The sequence below is a fragment of the Mizuhopecten yessoensis genome, unplaced genomic scaffold (assembly GCF_002113885.1).
Source record: "Mizuhopecten yessoensis strain PY_sf001 unplaced genomic scaffold, ASM211388v2 scaffold2329, whole genome shotgun sequence".
Taxonomy (NCBI): Eukaryota; Metazoa; Mollusca; class Bivalvia; order Pectinida; family Pectinidae; genus Mizuhopecten; species Mizuhopecten yessoensis.
This window is the reverse complement of record NW_018404492.1, coordinates 5818106-5839711: the sequence shown is the minus strand read 5'-3', so window position 1 is coordinate 5839711 and position 21606 is coordinate 5818106. Positions and strand designations below refer to the sequence as shown.

General features: G+C 36.1%; 2 protein-coding genes across 7 annotated transcripts in view; both read left to right on the top strand.

Annotated features, from left to right (window-relative positions):
- Nucleotides 1-7185, top strand: part of LOC110445676 (probable gluconokinase) — a 19927-nt gene extending 12742 nt beyond the window's left edge. For all 6 annotated transcript variants that reach the window (XM_021490419.1, XM_021490424.1, XM_021490418.1 and 3 more), the window contains 3 exons: nucleotides 2470-2556; nucleotides 6056-6099; nucleotides 6605-7185. In XM_021490419.1, coding sequence (XP_021346094.1) covers nucleotides 2470-2556; nucleotides 6056-6099; nucleotides 6605-6953 — 480 coding nt within the window. In that variant the 3' untranslated portion in view covers nucleotides 6954-7185. The remainder of the gene's footprint in view (nucleotides 1-2469; nucleotides 2557-6055; nucleotides 6100-6604) is intronic.
- A 2308-nt stretch (nucleotides 7186-9493) lies between these two features.
- On the top strand, nucleotides 9494-20022 carry LOC110445674 (DNA-binding protein RFXANK-like). Its single transcript, XM_021490408.1, has 8 exons — nucleotides 9494-9570; nucleotides 10727-10945; nucleotides 12221-12285; nucleotides 13472-13538; nucleotides 14328-14393; nucleotides 15049-15272; nucleotides 15508-15655; nucleotides 18155-20022. Exons 2-8 carry the CDS (start codon nucleotides 10729-10731, stop codon nucleotides 18226-18228), a joined length of 861 nt encoding a protein of 286 aa, XP_021346083.1. The 5' UTR covers nucleotides 9494-9570; nucleotides 10727-10728; the 3' UTR covers nucleotides 18229-20022.
- The last annotated feature ends 1584 nt before the right edge of the window (nucleotides 20023-21606 follow it).

Below are 21606 nucleotides of genomic sequence, written 5' to 3'. Positions count from 1 at the left end.
CCCCCCCCCCATGGAGGGGAAGGCAGGGTGGGGTGGATCATTCAATGTCGGTGAAGTCAGACCAATTTTTGGTCATCATGACACTTGGTTTATGGAAATATTTTATTGATTTATTTTCACATAAACAACATTTAACAAGATTCATCTGAATGTAATTTAACTGACAATCCGAATTTTATCCAAAAAATATTCTAAAAGCAGGTTAACATACCCAGTGTATCAATGAACATGCAAGCTTAATACTGAAATATGATACAAAATTCTTTACCAAAGAGATGACACTTTCTGTGGACATTATGTGTAAGAAATTATTAGCCAGCTGACAACCTTAGTTCTATAGGCCACACCTTCACATTGATCCACATACCATCCAGACATTCAGAATCAATATCTGAGCAAATATGTATGTACCTGAAACTTATCATATTGTGTTTCACAAATACGAAGAATTTGCAAACGTAATAATGTTAATATACAATGTATAATGGCCAATGTTTGTTTTACTATGGGTAATCTATCAATAATCTAACAAAAACATAGCACCGTGTCTGTCAACATTGTTTATTCTGATGACGCATGGCTAATTAACTACCGGTGTACAAACACAGTTTGGGCGTACATGTCTGTGGGTCAATAAAGATTTACTTTTCAATATACGTATAGAAGAACTCTATTTACTTTTCAATAACTGGATGAGGTGTTAAGCAGGTCATTCACATGTCATAATAAAAATACATATCTGAAATAGTTCCTAAACACGTCGTGTACATTTTGCATACAACTACATCTAATATTTCGTCAGAAAAGCCTTTGTTATTTTTTAAGCTCAATAAATGATACAGATTTATTTTTACTTTTCAAACAGTTTGTGTGATGACATAAAAGTTTGTGTATGTCAAATGTATAAAAAAAAAAATCTTCATTTGTTTAATAGATGTTGTAAAGACACAAGTATCTTAATCAAAGTCCTCCTCAATCTTGACTGAAAAGCATTCCTTAAGTATTGCTGATATGTCTCTTTTTCCATATCATTTTTTCTAAGTAACCTGGATAACTTGTCACATCATTTAACATTTCTAATAAATATTATGTTATATATATGCCTATACCTTTTAAAATTTCCACAGGGAAGGGGGGATTTTGCATACTCTTAATAAAAAAACATAACTAATACTTGTGTAAATACCCCTTAGGGAAGTATAACGTTCTAAAATAATATCTTTTCAGTTCTTTAAGCGAGTTAGATTCATAAATATAGTCAACTTTATACTCAGAAGATTAGTGGAGAGAACTGTTTACAGTAGAATTACAATGTTTATGCCATGCCAGACTGTGAGAATTCAACTTCATCGTAAAGCACTACCAGGTATCTTTGTTAGATTTGACATGGAATATACCAAACCTCGTAGTAGTCAAACACGACTGTAACAGAAATAAACATAGGAAAATTGTAACAATCAAATGATTATCAGTAGCAACCCGCTGAGACTGTTTTCTACATTGCGAAGAACATGTTCTATAAAGAATTGATCGTCAATGGCAACAGACATATTCTTTATGGTCATTGGAGTGCTAACGTGCTAACGAGTATGTTAGTTGCCAACTGCATTCATACTACTGTATACGCCATCAAAATGAAGTTCAATCCTTGAGTATGATATTGAGATACTTACACATGGTTTTGGTTTTCTGTCACACCTCCCAATTATAGTCATGTTGACATAGGTATTTCTTGGTCCCTCATAACAGACTGTCTGTGTATAGGATTATAGATTTCCAGACAAAATATCTTTTGCTGGAGTTATAGAAACTTGGTGAGGACACAAAATATATCATGACCCCAGTACCTAGCTGAGATTGGTTGTTTAGCATAATCAGCATATACATTGTATTTTAATGAGAATATTGCAATCTGATTTAAAGATATTTCCAGTTGGTGTCTTTAAATTAAAAGGAAATTTTGATAAAAACATTGAAGTTTGACAGAGAAAAATGTGAGACTTCAAAATTGAAAATTGTAAAATAGTTACAGCGAGCTGATCTTTGAGTGAAATAAGTGTTCAGCAGTTACATCAGAGATATTTCTTGACATGTATATACGGTAAGTGCTGGGAATACATGTCACATAGTTCAATGGAATTCTTTAGTTTCATGTATGAAATTAAGTAAAGCACAAATGTACTATCGGGTAGAATGATCTGTAATATCAGTTTATGTAGTGGAAAATATAATTCGTTCTAAAGTGCCTGGGTGAAATAGCATGGAGATGAATGTGTCAGTATGTAATACAAAGGGAGACAACAAGCACACTATAATGATGTAGATTACGTGGTAAGTATCATATTGATCACCTGTATTGTTCTACTTGTATTACCTCTTCAATGTTATCTTATATCATGTTACAATTATTCTACCTGTTTGTTTGTTTGTTTTTTTATTTTATTTTTTTTCCTTGTTTTCTATTTATAGTTAAATCTGCCATTCCGTGATGCTGACGAATTCCACTCTGTAGCCAACAAGGAGAAGATGTCTCGAGGACAACCACTGACAGACGAGGTATTTGAAACTAAATTGATACTTTTACATAGATAGAAAGCAGTACTAATATATTCTATAAGTGTTGTCTACAAAGTTAAGTCGGGTGGTGCAGTGGATAGCGCACTTGCCTTTCACCAAGGCGGCCGGGGTTCGATTCCCCGATCGGACATGAAAAGGTATGGAGTCACTTGCCCGACCACGTGGGTTTTCTCCGGGTACTCAGGTTTCCTCCCACACAAAGACCCTCTGCACGCTAACATCCAGGCCAACAAGAGTGATTAATATAAGTTGAATAACTTGTTTCATAATTGTTGTAAAATAAATAAAGTTTATATTTACAAAGTTAGACGTCAGTTTATCACAAGCTCTTCTGAAATATTGATTCAAATTAAATAAAAATTTAGGTATATGCCACATGAAGTGGTTGGTATCTAAACACATCTTGTGTGGCATTTGATGGATCAGGGTCACAACTTACAATGGAATTGATTAGATATGATTATATAGTGTATAGTGTGTCTGTCCTTACAGGCCACATGTAGTGAATGACCAAGAAAATGAACAGCTCTATATTGGGACCACACTGTAGGTAAAGTAATATAAAATATGAACTTTATTTATTTTACAACAATTATGAAACTAGTTTTTACAACTTATACTAATCACTCTTGTTGGCCCGGATGTTAGTGCGCTTAATGTGGGAGGAAACCGGAGTAACCGGAGAGAACCCACATGATCAGGCAGGTGATCCCATACCTTTTCATGTCCGATTGGGGAATTGAACCCCGACCCCTTGCATTTTAGTGCGCTATCTGCTGCGCCACCCTACCACCCCTGTAAAGTAATAGGTCACAGTGATGAACAATGGAGCCATGGCACTTGATATTGATTTGGCAAGAAGCAATGGACTAATAATCAGTAGGCCTTGGTTTGACTCCTCACTGACCTCATGTTGGCACTTGAAAAAAGTTACCAAAATCACAATGTGAACTGCGTTCAATAATCTCCTCAATACTTGCTCTATCCTACAAGCATTGTACTCTGGAAGACAAAAAGACAAGCTCTTTCCAAGTGGTGTACCATTTAGTCATTTGTCACCACCTGGGATACAGGGCATTTTCTTCCTTGGAAATTGGCATGGAATGGACACCAGAAAAAGATCATGCATTAATGATTAGGCCCTAGCTTTTACTTCTGGCTCTACCAATTTGATCTCACTCAAATGCGCTTAAAAGTCACATTCAAACTTGCCGAAAATGTTAAGCTTCTCTATGACACCTCTCTATTTCATAGGCAGGTATCAAAACTAAATTTAAATCCCATACATATTTCATTATTATTCAAAAGATCAAAAATAATAGTGAAAAATTAATACAATGTAGTCTGAATAACATCATGTTTGGTGATTTTTGAAATTTCTTAAATAAGCCCTTGGCCAACCCCTTCCACCAACCTTATTGTTTTTAGTCATGTTACCTGAAACATATTATTTTTTGGCCTTATACTGTCTATTGCATAAACCCCCAACACGATTTCCTTGACCACAGTAAGATATCATTTAAAACACCTTGTAACCTGAAACCAATGGGTTATTTGTATGGGAATTTGATGTTTTTAGCTGCAACCTTGGTTATTAGTCCTTCACAGATAAATGTAGTTCCTCTGATGAGGGACTACCGGTAATATGTGAAAACAGAAAGTTCATGTTTGTATATATGCACACAAAGTTGCAACGTATACATTATTAGTTATATAGTCAGTTACTGACCCTCTATGGTTCTGTAGAGGGTCAGTAACTGACTATATAACGAATTTATCGCATCGAGGACCCTTTTGCGTTTGGGCAGACTGACTGTTTAGTCGCTTCCTGTCTATTTCTTCCGTTGTCGTCTGCCCAAATCTCTCCATGTTGTTGTTGTGCTGTTGTCTCTCAATGTCACCGAAACGCTTAGATAAGGGGACGGCACCCACGCTAAAACAAAAGACGGTCGCTTGCGACAGCGTCTTTCTAATTTTGCCTGGCGTAGGGGAAGCAACTCCTATCATTTTACGATACAATGTAGCGAATGGGAATTACGGTGAGCATTGTATCATTTTCAGAATATTCAGGTACCAGGTATCTGTTGTTTTAGTTTTGAAGCGGTGAGCAGTGGGCGGCCATATTGCCCTATAATGGAATCCTACTGATCTTTATAGAAAATTAGAGGGTCACCACGTGACAGCTCTAAACCAATGGATTTTGGACATTTTTGTCCGAGGTGCGATAAATAGAGTTATTGCCCTTTGGTCACCTTGGGTCACTTTGTTTGGAGTTTCACAAACCATGGATCCATAAACTATCATTTTCAATGTTTGTTAAAGGTAAAGGTCACATGTTTTACACCAGGAAGTAATCCTGCATTTGAATGAGGTTAAGCACACACACACCCATGGCTAATTATACCCCCCACCTAATGAGAGGACTGCTTTGTCTGTGCGTCCGTCCATGTGCGTGTGTGTCAGTCAGTAGTAAAAAGCTTGTCTACAAGATATCTCGTGAACACCTGGACACATTTAGTTCATATTTACACTACAGTATGGTAGTGTTGAGTTCTACAACTGATTAGATTTTGGTGGTCATCTTTCATGATCAACGATTACATTTGACCACTTTTGAAGTAAAATCTTGTGTACAAGATATCTCATGAACCCCTGAACAAATTTAGTTTATATTTACACCATAGTATGGTAACATTGACTTCTACACCTGATGATAATTAGATGGTCACTGGTCAATTCTAAAGGGTCGGAGGTCAAGGTCAAAGATTACACTTTAATACTTTTGAAGTAAAGAGTTTGTGTACAAGATGTCTAACAAATCTGTGGTCAAAGCGTAATCGGGGAAGGGGGGTTGTGGGGTGGGGATATATCTAAATGAGCCTCTGCTCACTTCTATTTTATGAAACAAGCATTAAGGACTTCCCACCCTTGGTAATACACATGTTTTTCTTGTCTTATTTTCGTGTCATCATTTCCATATTGTGTATCGGGCATTTGAATAACGTATACAGTGTAAACTATACTAACACCGCCAAAAGGAACTTTTCTGCACAGGAGAGTAAAAAGAAATACATTTATTTGGTGGAGATGTCAACAAACTGTTGTCGATACGATGCTGGAAGATTTGTATGCAGCCAACGAAAGAGAGGAAAAAAATAGAAAAAAAATGTATTTTTTCCAAACAAACAGAAGTAGTTTTTAGAAAGCTTAGATTTTCATAAACTATCTCTACATGGTTGCATAACTATTATGTGTACCGGTAATTTTCAAGAAATTCTAATGGTTAATCATTAAAGGGTGGAGCCTCCTTAAGTTAAACATGATGTGATTAATCTTTGGTGGTCAAAGGTCATATGCAAATAATGGTTGGAAGAGGAAGCTCAGGATTACTATATATACTATTATTTGCTGTAATAATTAGCTGTCAGATTTAAAATGAAATTGTTTAACCTCATCACTCTATATTCTCTTTCTTCAGGACAGAATTCCCTGGTTGTTAGCCATACATAAGCACATGCAGAAGTATGTATACATAATCCTTACAATTTATCGGAACTTTGTAAATGGTCATTGTTCATCATTTTATATCAGGCATAACTTATTTGAATGGAAAATGACAATAATTATAAGTCATGCTGCCTAAAAACTATAGGTATAATGTCACCATACTTCACTTAATCATGTCGGGAATACAATCTGTTATATGTGTCCAACATATATGTGTATCACTAAATCACTACTTTTATACAACAGCCTTCATCATATTTGTTTTTCTGATGATATACATGTAACTTCTCTTAAATCTATTCATAAAGAAATGGATAAAACATAAAAACAAATCAGAATTATATACACAGTGCAGGTAACATAGCAATGCCTTGTCAGGTGATGTCTACTAATAATATATAAATGCTATTTTATCTTTCTATTGATGCATAAAAATAAATAAAAAAATGTAAGTTTTTTATAACACAAAAATAATAACATTTAATGAAATGAATAATAACTTTTCATTGACTGTTTACAGATTAGACTCCCAAAATAAAGATGGAGTTGTCACTTGTTCTGGGCTCAAGAAAATGTATCGGCAGGTTTTACTAGAAGGCACTGCTACAGATGATCCTAATTCCCACTCTTTACCAAAGAAAAATATGAATAAATCATCCGTGTTATTTGTACTCTTGCATGGTAAGGAGGAGGTACTACAATCTAGAATGAACTCGAGAAAGGATCATTTCATGCCTTCATCACTTCTCCCCTCCCAACTGGCCACATTAGAACACCCAGACGAAACAGAACACTTCATTATTGTTGATATAGACAACAGTGTTGATGACATTGTGAGTCAGATCATCAAGGTCATTCAAGCATCTTAACGACAGAGGATGTTTAGTTACTTCAAATGTAGACAGAAATGTTGATGATACAAGTCAACTCAAAGTTCACAAGGTTATCAACTGATGTCACTGGTTCCATTCTATTCATTGGTGTGTTAATCAGACCATCAAGGTTATTCCAGTACCTTGACAAAGTGTAACACTTGTATATATGCTTTACTCGGGTATTAAAATAAAATATAAATGATTGGATAATAAAATTGTTATAACTTGCCTGATTTTGCATCAATGTGTTCTTTACCATCACCATGTAAACATAAATTTAATAGTTTGCATTATAATAACAAAGGATGAACAATCAGCAATGCAGTGAGGAAAGTCCTGATGCTAGCAATAATCGGAGAAAAGTACCCCATTGAAGTATATATACCTATACTGATGGTTCAGCCACATGTACAGACACCATCAGGATTGGAGGATATATAATGTGTACTCCATCATTACCAGAGTAGAGAATGACAAGTAGAGGTGATACCTCTTCAGACTTTCACTGTAGCAACTACAGAGCAGAAGAAGAAGCACTGATCTATACAGCAAGTATCAGCAGCTGCAGCAGAGAGAACCTCAACACTTAGGTAGCCTTTTTATACGCCCGTCAAATTTGAAGGAAGTATTATGGTATGGGGTTGTCCATCCACCGGTATAAACTCTTGTTTGTCCAGCAATCTCCTCCTACATTTTTAGACCAATCTCTTTGAAACTTGGTATACATTATAATCATGATATGAAGTTGTGTCTCCCGTAAAAGAATTTTGATTCAATGATTTTTGCAAAACTAATTGCCTTTTGTTCATTTCAGTATTTGATTTTTTGTCCGGAGATTTTCTTCTTCATTTTTTATAGCATGTCAGCTAACTACTCTTAGAATGATGCAAATCTTATTTCAATGTAAGAAAGTATATAGCACAATATGTCATTCGATGGGCGTATATTGTTCCGCCCTGAGGTACTCATGTTGACAGATACTGACAGTTGGTGCTGCAGACAGTGCAGCAATTACAAGAATTTGCCAAAGCTAGAACAGGTGCTCATACACAACAATCAAGTGTGTAGAGACAGTACTACAGTGGATGCTGCTGTGTAGACAAAATGGCAAAGCTTGGAAAAAAGATGACCAATGGAAAAGTACAGTATGGGTAACAGAGGTAAAGACCATCACATGTCTCTAATCAGAAGACAAACACAGCCAAGGAACGTTTAAAGCAATCTGTCAAGACCAGAACAAGAGGTCATTTTTCCTCTAAGACTTGATACAATAGATTGAAACAGATTAAATCTCCAATTTAACTTTCTTGTAGTGCCCTTTCCCATGTATGTCCCAGTGGAGGGGCAATGCAAGACACCCCCTTATATCCTAAATGATGGTAAAAGTCTATATAGGCTTAAGGGGGAAGAAACTTGGCTAAGATCAGCACTCTACCGCAGAAGCTGTATAATGGCCTCATGAAGATATATAAATATGGAATTTTCGAACACCCATGGATAACTTTTCAAAGTTAAAATTTAATTAGATTATTCACTCCAGATTTCCCAGACAAAAACAGCCTCAATAATCTACATTATCTGAAGTTGAAAAGGTATTGGAAACAGGATGGGACCTTCCATCGATGTACAATAAGAAAAACTTGTTATTCTATATCTGGGTATCTATAGAAGTATTACATGGATAATAATTGCGGCAATGACGAAGATTGTGATGTTCTGCTGAATGCATGTTGTAGATACTGATTTTGACCTATATTTAACGCTCCCGTGACTTCCTTAATATACGATCCGCTTATATTTTATATCATATTAAGGATCCCTGTACCATGCACTGTCAAAAACTGTAACTAGACCCATTGAAAGCTGATTTTTTTTTCTGTCAAGACAAGATTTGCTATTTCATTTCTGAAAAAGGATACCATACCTTGCAGGAATTCTATGCAATAATTAATGATCAAGATGAAATAAACAAAATATAATCAGCAACAATGATCGAATGTAAAAAGAGCTAGAGTGGGATCTGGTCCCCCAACTTAAGATTGTTATACTAGCGCTCTAACTGACTGAGCTACATGATCAACAGAAGTGCAATTATACTAGCCTTAAACTGTGCTACAGTTATACCCAAAGTGAAACTAAGGGGAAGTAACTGTATACTTCTAGCTTTTGTCATGTCTCGATACTATTTTTTTAATGGGAGACTTTTTAATTCCAATTGCCATTATATATTAAAAAAAGTTCCAACACTTTGATCCATACTGGTTAAATGCTGACTAATTTTGAAATAACTCAATGTTAATTGATTTAAATGCAAATTTCTCTCTAAGTTCTCCTTGTTTACAATGGGTAAAAAACGCTTTAGACTAAATTCAGATGTCGTTTAACAGCTCGCTGTTTGTGTTTTTTATTGATAGTCTTAATTTTTAGTATTAATTTATATCACTTTCACTCTTGATGGGATTTGTTACTTGTAGCAGGTCCTTAGAGAATTTAGGTAAACTTAAAAAGCTTTCATGTGACCATGAGCATGACCAGAGAGGTCGAAGTCGTGCAGACGCTTACTGTTGTCCAAAACGAAACGAAGTGATCAGCTGTTATATTTTGACATTGAGTAAGTGAAAATAGCATACGATAACATAGGTGTACAAATAAGCAAAAGAACACAATCTTTCAAATGCAATTACTTAGATGTGATTCCACTGAAGAGAAAGAGTGTGTAACCCTCCTCAATCCCTTTCAACCTGGCAAAACACGGGCCCCTGCATTAGATGATTACTGGTTGACTCTTATTATATGCGTTATGACTTGTGCACATACATGGGAAGTCTGATCATAGCTACAAGTATTGTCATAAATTAACAAAACAAGACATTTGTCATAAAATAATCAAATATTTTTTCGGTATAAATCCGAAACAAATGTATTATCTGAGTTGTCCTGTGTTTAGACAGTAAGGTATTCATGTATTAAGTCAAGTAAATTTTATTTAACGTCGATATGAATACAAAGATAAACACAAGCTCGTTTAGTGAGCTTTTACAATCGACATTCATCATTGTTATCTCAATTTAATAACCATACCATTAATGAATGAATTGTCTATCATAGGAACAGTAAACAGTTGACACAATTATCAAAGGCTTATTGCAACTACCATGTACAGTCCCACTATCCATTTATTACAGAGCTTTAGCCATATTTTACTTACACAGAATGTACTAGATAGTTGCTATCTAATTATAATAGTGGTTCGTCTTTTAAAGGTTGGAGTGTCATTCTTCCATAAGAAATCTAAAGATTTAATTTGCACAACTGATTTCCATTTTATCTCCGCTCAGGATTCTCCAACACCCTAATTACTAATACCTGTAGGAACTCATATCTAAATAAGAGATTTATAGTTCCGATCGTTAGATCGATTTAGATAGAGTTCCTACAGGAATTACATACATGTATATGTATACCCTGGAATAAATTTGCATTCAACCCTGTAATGTCAGCATTTAATATCGATGAACATTGACCTCAATCTACAGCTTTAATCAGGCATCAGCACGAGATTATAACGATATCTATTCGAACATTAACAAGGGTTAGGGTCAATCCTAATGCTAACCCTAGCATGTAACAAATTATTTAAAGCATGAGGTTGACTGAAATAAAATGCTTATGATGATTGGGCCATTCACGTCTGATTCTTAGCACACTAACAAGATGAAAACCTAAAGGATTGGCTCTTTTTAGCCACTTTCTATGTGTTACTATAGCAATGGAGGTAACAGAGACTTTTGGGAGGAAAAACAGCAAAGGTGGTGATGACATGAAGAAAGGATCTCCCGACAGAACTGCTGGTGGACGAAGAAAGCTGCTGTCCCCAATGCGGAGGTTTGCATCATCAGGCCATGCTGGGGCGTTCCGACTCGTCTCACCTATAGACAGTGACCAGGAACTCAATGATCTGGAGGTGGCCTCTGTGTTGGCAGAAGGTATCTAATTTGTAATTACCATTCCTTTATATCTAAGGTACAGGTACTGGTTGATGATAAGAGGGAGGGTACATTGAACCAATTCAAGTGATGATGTTATAATCACAACAGAGTTGTACGTGAAAGATAGTGACTGCTAATTATATAAGTTACAGTATTATTTATTTAATCACTCTTGTTGGCCCGGTTAGTAGTGTGCAGAAGTCCTTAATACGGGAGGAAACAAGAGTTTTCAGGGAAAATCCATGTGGTTGGACAGGTGACCAATGCCTTTTCACAACCAATCGAGGAATCAAGCCCCAGCTGTCATTGTAAAAGGAGAGTATGCGCCATCCGACTATCCTTGTTAATTATTATAAGAGTGCTATGCATGTTAGTTTAATGACTAAGTCACGATTAAGGGAAAGGGCTCGTATAGGCTTTGCTTGTTGCCCAACTCCCATTTAATCGGATTGATTTAATAAAATATTTTGAAATGAAATGAAAGTCACCAACATAAATATGCAGGTTAATCTGTAACAAACTTCAACCTGAAAAAATTGGTATTGACCTCCGCTTAACCTTAGTCAATATTACTTTTCCAAGTTCATACTGCATATAGGAGGCACAGTAGTCTAGTGGTAGGACGCCGGGCTCATGACGGAAGGGTTGCGAGTTCGACACACGTCACAGCACTGTTTGTATCTTTGAGCAAGATACTTTACTCTGCTTGTTCCAGTCTACTCATGTTCAGCTGTAAATGAGTATGTGGTTGGGTAGTGCTAGAATTGTAGAATGCTAGCTGTGAGCGCTGAAATGGCAGCACTGGCTGTATGCTCAATAGGGAGTTGAGAAAGATATTGGCTGGTTGCAAAGGCCCTAAAACCACGGATAATAATTTGTGAACCACTTTGAGATGACCTACGAAACTAGTTATATAAGAACCTTGAATTATCATTATTATCATTATTATATTTACCATTACCTAAATCCATAATTGTATTTTATATGATATGGAATGTATTGTCTTTATTGTTGAGGTATCATATATTCATCCAAAATAACTAAAATGTACAATAGATTATGATATATAAACGAATGATGGAAGATATAAAAACAATGTCTATACAAAATTTCATTGCATCTTTGCCTTAAATAATAAGAGAAAGAATTTGAATTCAAGAAATAAAAAAAAAGAAGTTGAAGAGGGAACATCAGTTACATATGCAGTCTATATTCCATAGAAAGTACTTTTGCCAACTCAGTTATTTGAATATTGTATCATTATTTTATCAGGGAACAAGGAAAGTCCAGATTGTGTCTCGCCCTCAAAATCAAAACGACATGAAACACCATTTCGTGTGAGTATATATATATGTAGCAAGGAAGCGATTGATGTGCTTCCACCGGGGATTGAACCCGCGATCCCAGACTTCCTCGTCAAACGCTAAAGGAAAATTCCCTCTAGAGCGAAGCTAGAAGGCACCGTAATCCTATGAAAAATTAGAATTTGCCACACTGTTTCCCCTGTTTTTAATATGTTTGCCTTGAACACCACAAAAAACTAGGTTCTAACTCCTGTCACCACAGGTAGGGCCACGGACACCATTTGTCACAGGAAGAGAGTAGTGTGCTTCCACTGGGGATCAAACTCGCAATCCCAGACTTCCTAGTAAGACGTTCTACCACTGAGCTAAAGGAATATTCCCTTGAATATTGAAAATATAAGGGAATGTATTTAAATAAATGTATTGAACAGCATATTTCAATGTTCATACCAGTGTGAACTCAAATTGGGTACATACATTTTTACAATCATTTTTTTTTTTTTTTAACAATCATCAGCCCATCACTGGTTTTGATTACTATATTTTGGGACATGGGTCCTTCACTAAAATGTAGCAGTATTTCAAATATTGGGACAGACATTTGTGAAATTATCACTTTTCAGTTGGAGGGATACTTCTAGCAGTCATTAGGGTATTTCTCAAAGAAAGAAAGAGGGGCATTAACTACTAAAATAAAAAAAAGCTTGAGGGATTATTAAAAAAAAAAACACTGATGATTAAGAGTTAAAATGTAATTATTTACTCTTAGCATTAATGATAATGTGCAGCTTACAAACAAATTCCATGGAGTGTATTAGTGCATCTTGTACAATAGGTTTGTAACTTGCAAATACCAGTATTGATTCTTATACAAGATAACAAGAAACATATTCATTTGGTCCCTTTATTTGTTCATTTAAAATGCTTAATCCACATTAGAAGAACATTAATGAAAATGGTGATTTACAGTATGTAGACTATTACAATTGGAACATCACACTGACTGGATAAAGTAGAATATGATTTTGATGTGGATCACTGCACCTATTGTATAAATAATTACAGCAAACAAAAAACTCTTTCATTAATGTTTTTCATTTTTAAATAAACAAAAAAATACAGGATGCATTATAGCAATTTTATTTGTACAGACACTGTTTCATCAGTGAAATATTTAAGAATTGGAAGAAAAATCTTCAGTCTGTTCAATTTGTTTTAGCCAACAACTGTGATGACAAACCTTCAACGTGGTAACGTTCAGACCACTACGCCTTTGATACTGAAGAGTAAGTTGTTCGTTTGAGATCATCCTCGATATCCAGGGGTTACACTCACTTAGCTCTCTGCACCCCAGGAATATGTCAAAGCAAAATTGAAGGCACGCAGCTAGCTATATGATTGGTGTCGGGTAAAAAAAAAACTGACCAATCACTAGGCTGATACTTGTCCTTTGAAGATTACAAAGGAGCGACGCCCGACTTCAAAGCCTGTAATATTTACCGTTATGCGACTGCGAGATTCTTTTGATGTTCATCAAAGGACTGAACTAGTCTTCTCGTCTCATCCACAAGGTGCTGCACATTGAGCTTTCGATTTTGCTATGACATATTCCAGGGGTGCAGGGAGCGTAAGTGAGCGGAACTTCAGGATATTGAGGATGGCAGTTTCAATGAATAAAACTTCAAGGAAATCTGTAGTATCAGCTGTTTAGACAAGTCTACCAAGTAATTTGTGGACCCCCTTCCAAAACTACACGTGCATCAAAAATTTTGAAAAATGTAACAGTTTTGTTTAGGTATGTTGTTAGAATTTATTTTGGTCTGTCAAAGAAAAGATTGACATATTAATAGCCACATCTGTTACTCTTGAGTGGCGAGTGTGTACACTTTACAGTGAGTGAATGGTAAATATATATGTGTGTAACCTCTCCTCGGGCAATCAGAAATTACGATGAAATAATATTTGTTATTGATTGTAAGGTAAATGAAAACTCCCAGCTTAATATGCAGATGTATTGTATGTGAAATGAATTTTCTGAAAATGGATTTCCATAGTTTATATATACATATTTGCAGACTTGACAATTCATCAGATGGCAGCCCAGGGTGAATTAGTGCTTTTACAGCAGGAAATCTTGGAAGGTAATTTTTATCCCTGTAGTGAATTCAATATAGTCTGTAAAGTTTAGTTTCTGAGATAAATTATGTAAAAAACCGATTTCTGAAATTGTCTTGTTTCCAAGCTGTTAAAAATAAGAGGTCCCAGTCTGTACTTTGTGATATTATACAGGTAAATGATTTTACCTGACTTTGTGAGGTCACACAGGAATATAAACTTATGTGACTTTGTGAGGTCAAACAGGTAAATGACCTTTCCTGACTTTGTGAGGTCAAACATGCACATGACCCCTGCCTTTACTTTGTGAGATCAAACAGGAACATGACCTGACCCGACTTTGTGAGGTCAAACAGGCAAGCGTCAAAATTTACTTTTGAGGTCAAACAGGCATATGTGTCCATCCTTTATTTGGTAAGGTCAAACAAGGACATGACCCCTGCCCGACTTTGTTAGGTCAAACAGGCACATGACCCCTGCATTTTTTTTTTGTGATGTCAAACAGTTAAATGACCCCGCCTTTATTTCGCGAGGTCAAACAGGCACATGACTTTGCCTGCACTTTGTGAGGTCAAACAGGCACATAATCACAGGCTTTCCTTTGTCAAAGATGCACATGATCCAAGCCTATAATGCCTCATTTTGTGTGGTTGAACAGCTGTATCTTTATGCTTTCCACAGGGGCAGACATCAACAAACCTGATAGTGCAGGTATGACAGCCTTACTGTGGGCAAGTGCTAATGGTCAGCAGGCCACAACAGAGTTCCTGGTGGAGAAAGGTGCAGACGTCAATGTGTCGGGGAAACATGGGGAAAATGCACTGCTGTTGGCAAGTGCGGGGGGATACACTGATATTGTCTACTACCTCCTCAGTCTAGGCCTTGATGTCAACTACAGCGACGAGGTGAGAGACCTGCTTTAATATGTTGAGTAGATTAATGAAAGTAAGTTGCATTTGTGAAAATTCGTCTTTGGACATCAATGGACACTAGATCTTCGAATGATCTTAGCTGTTGCAAATATATCAAACCTGAAACAACCAACCATCCAACTCCGACATGAATATTGTTGATCCTTGAAAATGTCATTGCGAGAATGACCGACTATGTAGTTGCACTGTTGTTGTGGTTTTGTTATAGTCGGGGAGCACTGGACTGATGTACGCATGCTACAGGAATCATACGGGCTGTATACAGGCCCTTCTGGAGTATGGAGCTGACATAACGCACACAAATGAAGATCAGCTCACTTCCATGGATTTAGCAGTGGGTCAAGGTCACAAAGCAGGTAGGTATCTTAAGATAAACATAGAAAGTGTAGGTCACCAAGGTCACAAAACAGACTGGCAAATCTATAGTTGCAAATATAATTTATTTCTGACATTTGTCAAACAAGCATGTTCAATTAAAATAGTTGTGTCCAATAGTTTTGTTTTCGCTCACCTGGCCAATTTCTGTAAGTTCACCACATAGAAGTTGGAGAGAAGTTCCGAAAATTTCTCCTGAAATTCTAAACCAGTAATTATAATAGATTTTATTATTCATGTTAATATTGGCTAGAAAGAGATAAAAAAAAATAACCAAATTTGATCTGGAGTATCGTTGGACAAGGGTTAAACACGGTGTGTGGCCTCCTTGCGGCCGAGGGGCAAGACCCCTTAAGAGAAATACAGGTAAATCTTTAAAATCCTCCTACGAAATAGATTAACTTCTGTTAATTTTGTTGAAATGATCTAGAGCATCCTTGGGGCTAAGGGGACTCAATGTTGGGTGTGCTTAACCCCTGGGAGGTACTGTTCTTTGGGATATTTTGGTTGTGGTTATCTTACGGTTTATTTGGGGTTTGGAGTGGATGAGCCAAAATTTCGGCAGACCATCTTCAAACTGTTACTCATTATTTATGCATCAATATCTAGCTTCCTTGAGCTATATTTCTCATGTACGAGATTCTCATTAATGTGAAAGTTGGAATTGCTAATTTTTTCAGGCAGGAGTAACACACTCAATAAATAGCATGTCGGTAAAGGTTAATCCTTGGATGTTTTCATATTTGTTGTATTCAAGTGTATACAGGTAAGACACATCGCTATAAGTAAAGCGGTGCTTGATCTTACAAACACGTTCTCCTGTGCAACCGGGTGAGACGTAGTACACAAGATTGGATATTTTTATGGAATTTGAAAACAGGAACCATTACATGGATGACTGAATCCAGTCATTTAACCACACAACTATTATAAATGTAGATCTAACGCAATGGACATATGAAAGATAAAGCACCAAAATTTAGCACACAGGATTGTTAAACCCAAAACTTGACATCATTATTTTGAACCACCCCATTTTGAGCAAAAACATGCCTTTCGGTAGCATGAAATTATCCCAAAGTATGGTACATGGCAAAATGAAAGAAAAGCTTTCTTAAATATCCTGTCCCTCCTATTAGATTATGTTGTATTATTTTTTTTATGAGATGAAAGTTTTTGATTCATCGTAAATTCACCAGAAATGATTACAATCAATTAAAAAGAAGATTATCATGCCAGCTGCCTGAGCATGCTTTTACCCTGAGCAAGATGAGCAAAGTTTTTGTATGGCATAAAAGTCGACATCTTGGCACAACTCACTTTGATAAAAGACTTTTATCTTTTTTGGTGTGAAAACTCCATAAGCTTCATGAACGGTCACAATTTGGTTTCTGAATTTTGGCAAACAGTAATAAACAACAAACACCGAAGTAACACTTGACTTTATACAAAATGTTTATTTAAATCAATCAAAAGCATCAACTATAAATGCATGGTTTTACATGCATTTGACAATATTACATGGTTATTAACCAACAAAGAGACATTACATAGTAATACATGGTTATTAACCAACAAAGAGACATTACATAGTAATACATGGTTATTAACCAACAAAGAATCATTACATAGTAATACATGGTTATTAACCAACAAAGAGACATTACATAGTAATACATGGTTATTAACCAACAAAGAATCATTACTATGTAATGATTCTTTGTTGGTTAATAACCATGTATTACTATGTAATGACTCTTTGTTGGTTTCAAATAACCATGTATTACTATGTAATACATGGTTATTAACCAACAAAGAGACATTACACAGTAATACATGGTTATTAACCAACAAAGAATCATTACATAGTAATGATTCTTTGTTGGTTAATAACCATGTATTACTATTTAATGTCTCTTTGTTGGTTAATAACCATGTATTACTATGTAAAGACTCTTTGTTGGTTACTAACCATGTATTACTATGTAATGACTCTTTGTTGGTTATTAACCAACAAAGAGTCATTACATAGTAATACATGGTTATTTGAAACCAACAAAGAGTCATTACATAGTAATACATGGTTATTAACCAACAAAGAGTCGTTACATAGTAATACATGGTTAGTAACCAACAAAGAGTAATTACATAGTAATACATGGTTATTAACCCAACAAAGAGTCATTACATAGTCATACATGGTTATTAACCAACAAAGAGTCATTACATCTGTTATGTCACTATGTAATGACTCTTTGTTGGTTAATAACCATGAATTACTATGTAACGACTCTTTGTTGGTTAATAACTATGTATTACTATGTAATGACTCTTTGTTGGTTATTAACCAACAAAGAGTCATTACATAGTAATACATGGTTATTAACCAACAAAGAGTCATTACATAGTGACATAACAGATGTGGTAGACTTCTACTTTGATATCACATTACTTATTTATGTTTTCTTTCAATGTTTCAGCTCAGCAAACCATTGAACAACACATGCTGTCACTGTTTGGGAATTTGAATCGTTTTCTCCCTGACAAGCTATGATTTGGGAGAGCGATTTACACTGTATTGAAAGATAAAAGATGTGGGAAAAGTACAACCATGTACAAAATCATCCGTCTGGACTTTGCCTAAAACTTGAGGAATCCAAAACAATAGACACTCAACTAGGCTAATTGGTTAAGGAATCCAATGATGGAGCCTGGCTACAAGTTAGAGCATTCCGACTAAGGAGACTGGACCAAGCTAACATGTTACGGAATCTCTGCTAAGGATACTGGACCAAGCTAACCTGTTACAGAATCTCTGCTAAGGATACTGGACCAAGCTAACCTGTTGCAGAATCTCTGCTAAGGATACTGGACCTAGCTAACCTGTAACAGAATCTCTGCTAAGGATACTGGACCAAGCTAACCTGTTACAGAATCTCTGCTAAGGATACTGGACCTAGCTAACCTGTTACAGAATCTCTGCTAAGGATACTGGACCAAGCTAACCTGTAACAGAATCTCGGCTAAGGAGACTGGACCAAGCTAACATGTTACAGAATCTCTGCTAAGGATACTGGACCTAGCTAACATGTTACAGAATCTCGGCTAAGGATACTGGACCTAGCTAACATGTTAAAAATATCTGACTAAGAATACTGGACCTAGCTTACATGTTACAGAATCTAGGCTAAAAATGCTGGACCTAGCTAACATGTTACAGAATCTCGGCTAAGAATACTGGACCTAGCTAACATGTTAAGGATATCTGACTAAGAATACTGGACCTAGCTAACATGTTACAGAATCTCGGCTAAGGAGACTGGACCTAGCTTACATTTGACCTAGCTAACATGTTACTGAATCTGTACTAAGGATACTGGACCAAGCTAACATGTTAAAGAATCTAGGCTAAGGATACTTGACATAGCTAACATGTTACGGAATCCCAATAAGGATACTTGACCAACTAATATGTTACTGAATCTCAACTAAGAGTACTTACTGACCTTAACCTGGCTTACAGGTTGGAAAATACCAATAAAGGACACAGGACCAGACTTACAGATTAGGGAATCCTAGCTAGCATGTTACAGAATCTCCACTATGTATACAGGATCAAACCTGGCTTAATTACAGGTTTGTGAATCCGAACGAAGAACACTGGATCACATTCACGGATTAGAGAATCCTAACTATAACCAACGTACCTAATTCATAGGTTAAAGAATCCATACTAGAGACACTGAACCTGGCTGAAAGGTTACGGAATCCCAAAATAGGATACTTAACCTGGAATAGGAATGAGAGACTCCCAACTACAGACAATATAATCTGATTTATTGGTTAGAAAATCCGCGATTAGAATACTGTAGCTGGCTTCCAGTTAAGAGAATCCCAACTGAAGACATTGAACCGGACTCTAAATTATAGGTGTGAGAATCTGAACTTACGGCACTGAACCTGACTTATAAGTAAAGAATTTCAACCAAGTACACTTGACCCGATGTATGGGTGAGGGACACCCAACTACAGATAAGATACCTAAGCCTTGGTTAGAGAATCCGACCCAAAGACACTAGACCTAACCTGGCTTACAGAGTATAGAATTCCACCTATGGACTCTGAACATTGTTAACAGATTAGGGACTCCCAATAAGAGGCCCTGAGGACCTGTATTGCTCACCTGGATATTTGAGCATCATGCGGAAATGTTCTCAATAAAAGTAATTTTGCTATTACACACATATTTTTATATATCTAGTCTCATTGGCTTAAGAATGTTCCAGGCTAAATTAAACTTTATACTACTCTATCCCAGCCTGCTACTGATTAAATATCATCACACTCACTCGGCCTCCTGGTTATTCAGAATTAGTTTTAGGTCACCTTAGCTTTAGTATGAGACAACTGGGAATCTTTAAGTGAAATTCCAGTACTTTCTGAGAAATAGCACTAACAGTCTTTGCTTCGCAAAAATCAAGTCGCCTTTTGGCCATCTTGGTTTTTCAAATCGGTCCAAAAATTTGATATGTCTAACTAGGGACAATTGGGAACCGTTGTGGGCTAAATTTGAGAAAGATTCCTCCAGTCCATCCGAGAAAAAGTGTAATCTTTTAACACTGAAAAATCAAGATTGTCACCTGTTGGTCATCTAGGATTTCTGATCAGTCCACATATGCTTAATTAGGAACGTTAATGTAAAATTTGAAAAAGATCTCGAGCAACATTTTGAGAAATGAAGCTTAACTAAACCTCTCAAAATTCAAGGCGACTGCCTATCAGCCATCTTGGTTTTCTGATCAGTCTCAAAATTTGATATGCATAACTTGGACCATGGGGAACCTTCGTAATTTGAAAAAGATTCCTTTGGTACTTTCTAAAAACAAGACTAACATTTTTTTCATTTAAGGACAGACAGACGGACAGATTGACTTGCAATGTCCACTCAATAAAGTGTAATTATTAGCTCACCTGTTCTGAAGGACCAAGGTGAGCTTATGCCATACTGTGGCATCCGTCGTCTGTCCGTACGTCAACAATTTCTTTTTAACGACTTCTTCTTAACCACTGATTGGAATTTAGCTAAATTTGACTGGAAGCATCCCTAGGTGGTGGGGATTCAAAATTGTACAAATGGTGGGGCTGACCCCCCAAGGGGCTGAAGGGCAGGGCCAAAAGGGGGCAAATTGGCTATATTGCTACAAAAGACTTCTTCTGTAGAACTATGCACTGGATATCAATCCTATTTTATCAAAAGCATTCATGGAAGGCAGGGATTCAAAATTGTACAAATGGTGTAGTTGACCCCCCCCCCCCAGGGGGCTGAGGGGCAGGGCCAAAAAGGGTTATTTGGCTATATTGCTTTAAGGTAATAGGATTGTATCGCCATTTCTCAGTAGAATTTCTTCAAATTTTGTAGTTATATTGCTTTGAAGTAAAGAAAATTTTCTGCCACAAATAAAATATAGGTTGTCAGAAATTTGAGGATTTTAAATGGAAATTCATGTTAAAAGGAGTGAATTTTGAAAAAAAAAATGAAACACAATGTTTTGCAAAGAAATGTCGATAAAAAAGGTTACTGACATAGATCAGTATTGCATTAATGTATATCAATTTCATAAATGCTGAAATTGTCTATAATTACTTATCTATAAACGATTAAAAATTGACATTTTATAATAAAACCATATACACATAGTAATTGCATGGAAGAGTTATCGTTCATGAAAAAGTTCACAGTAGTGAAATAGGTAGCCGGTTTCCTGAGGTACAGGACAATGGACACATGCGACTCATTGATTAAAAAACAACTGAATTAATGCCTGGATTACTTTGAAATACTTTAATATTGAAAGAACACACTGTTCTGTGTATAATAAACATACAATATTCATCATTTTAAAATTAAACATTAGCATATGCGGAAATTGTG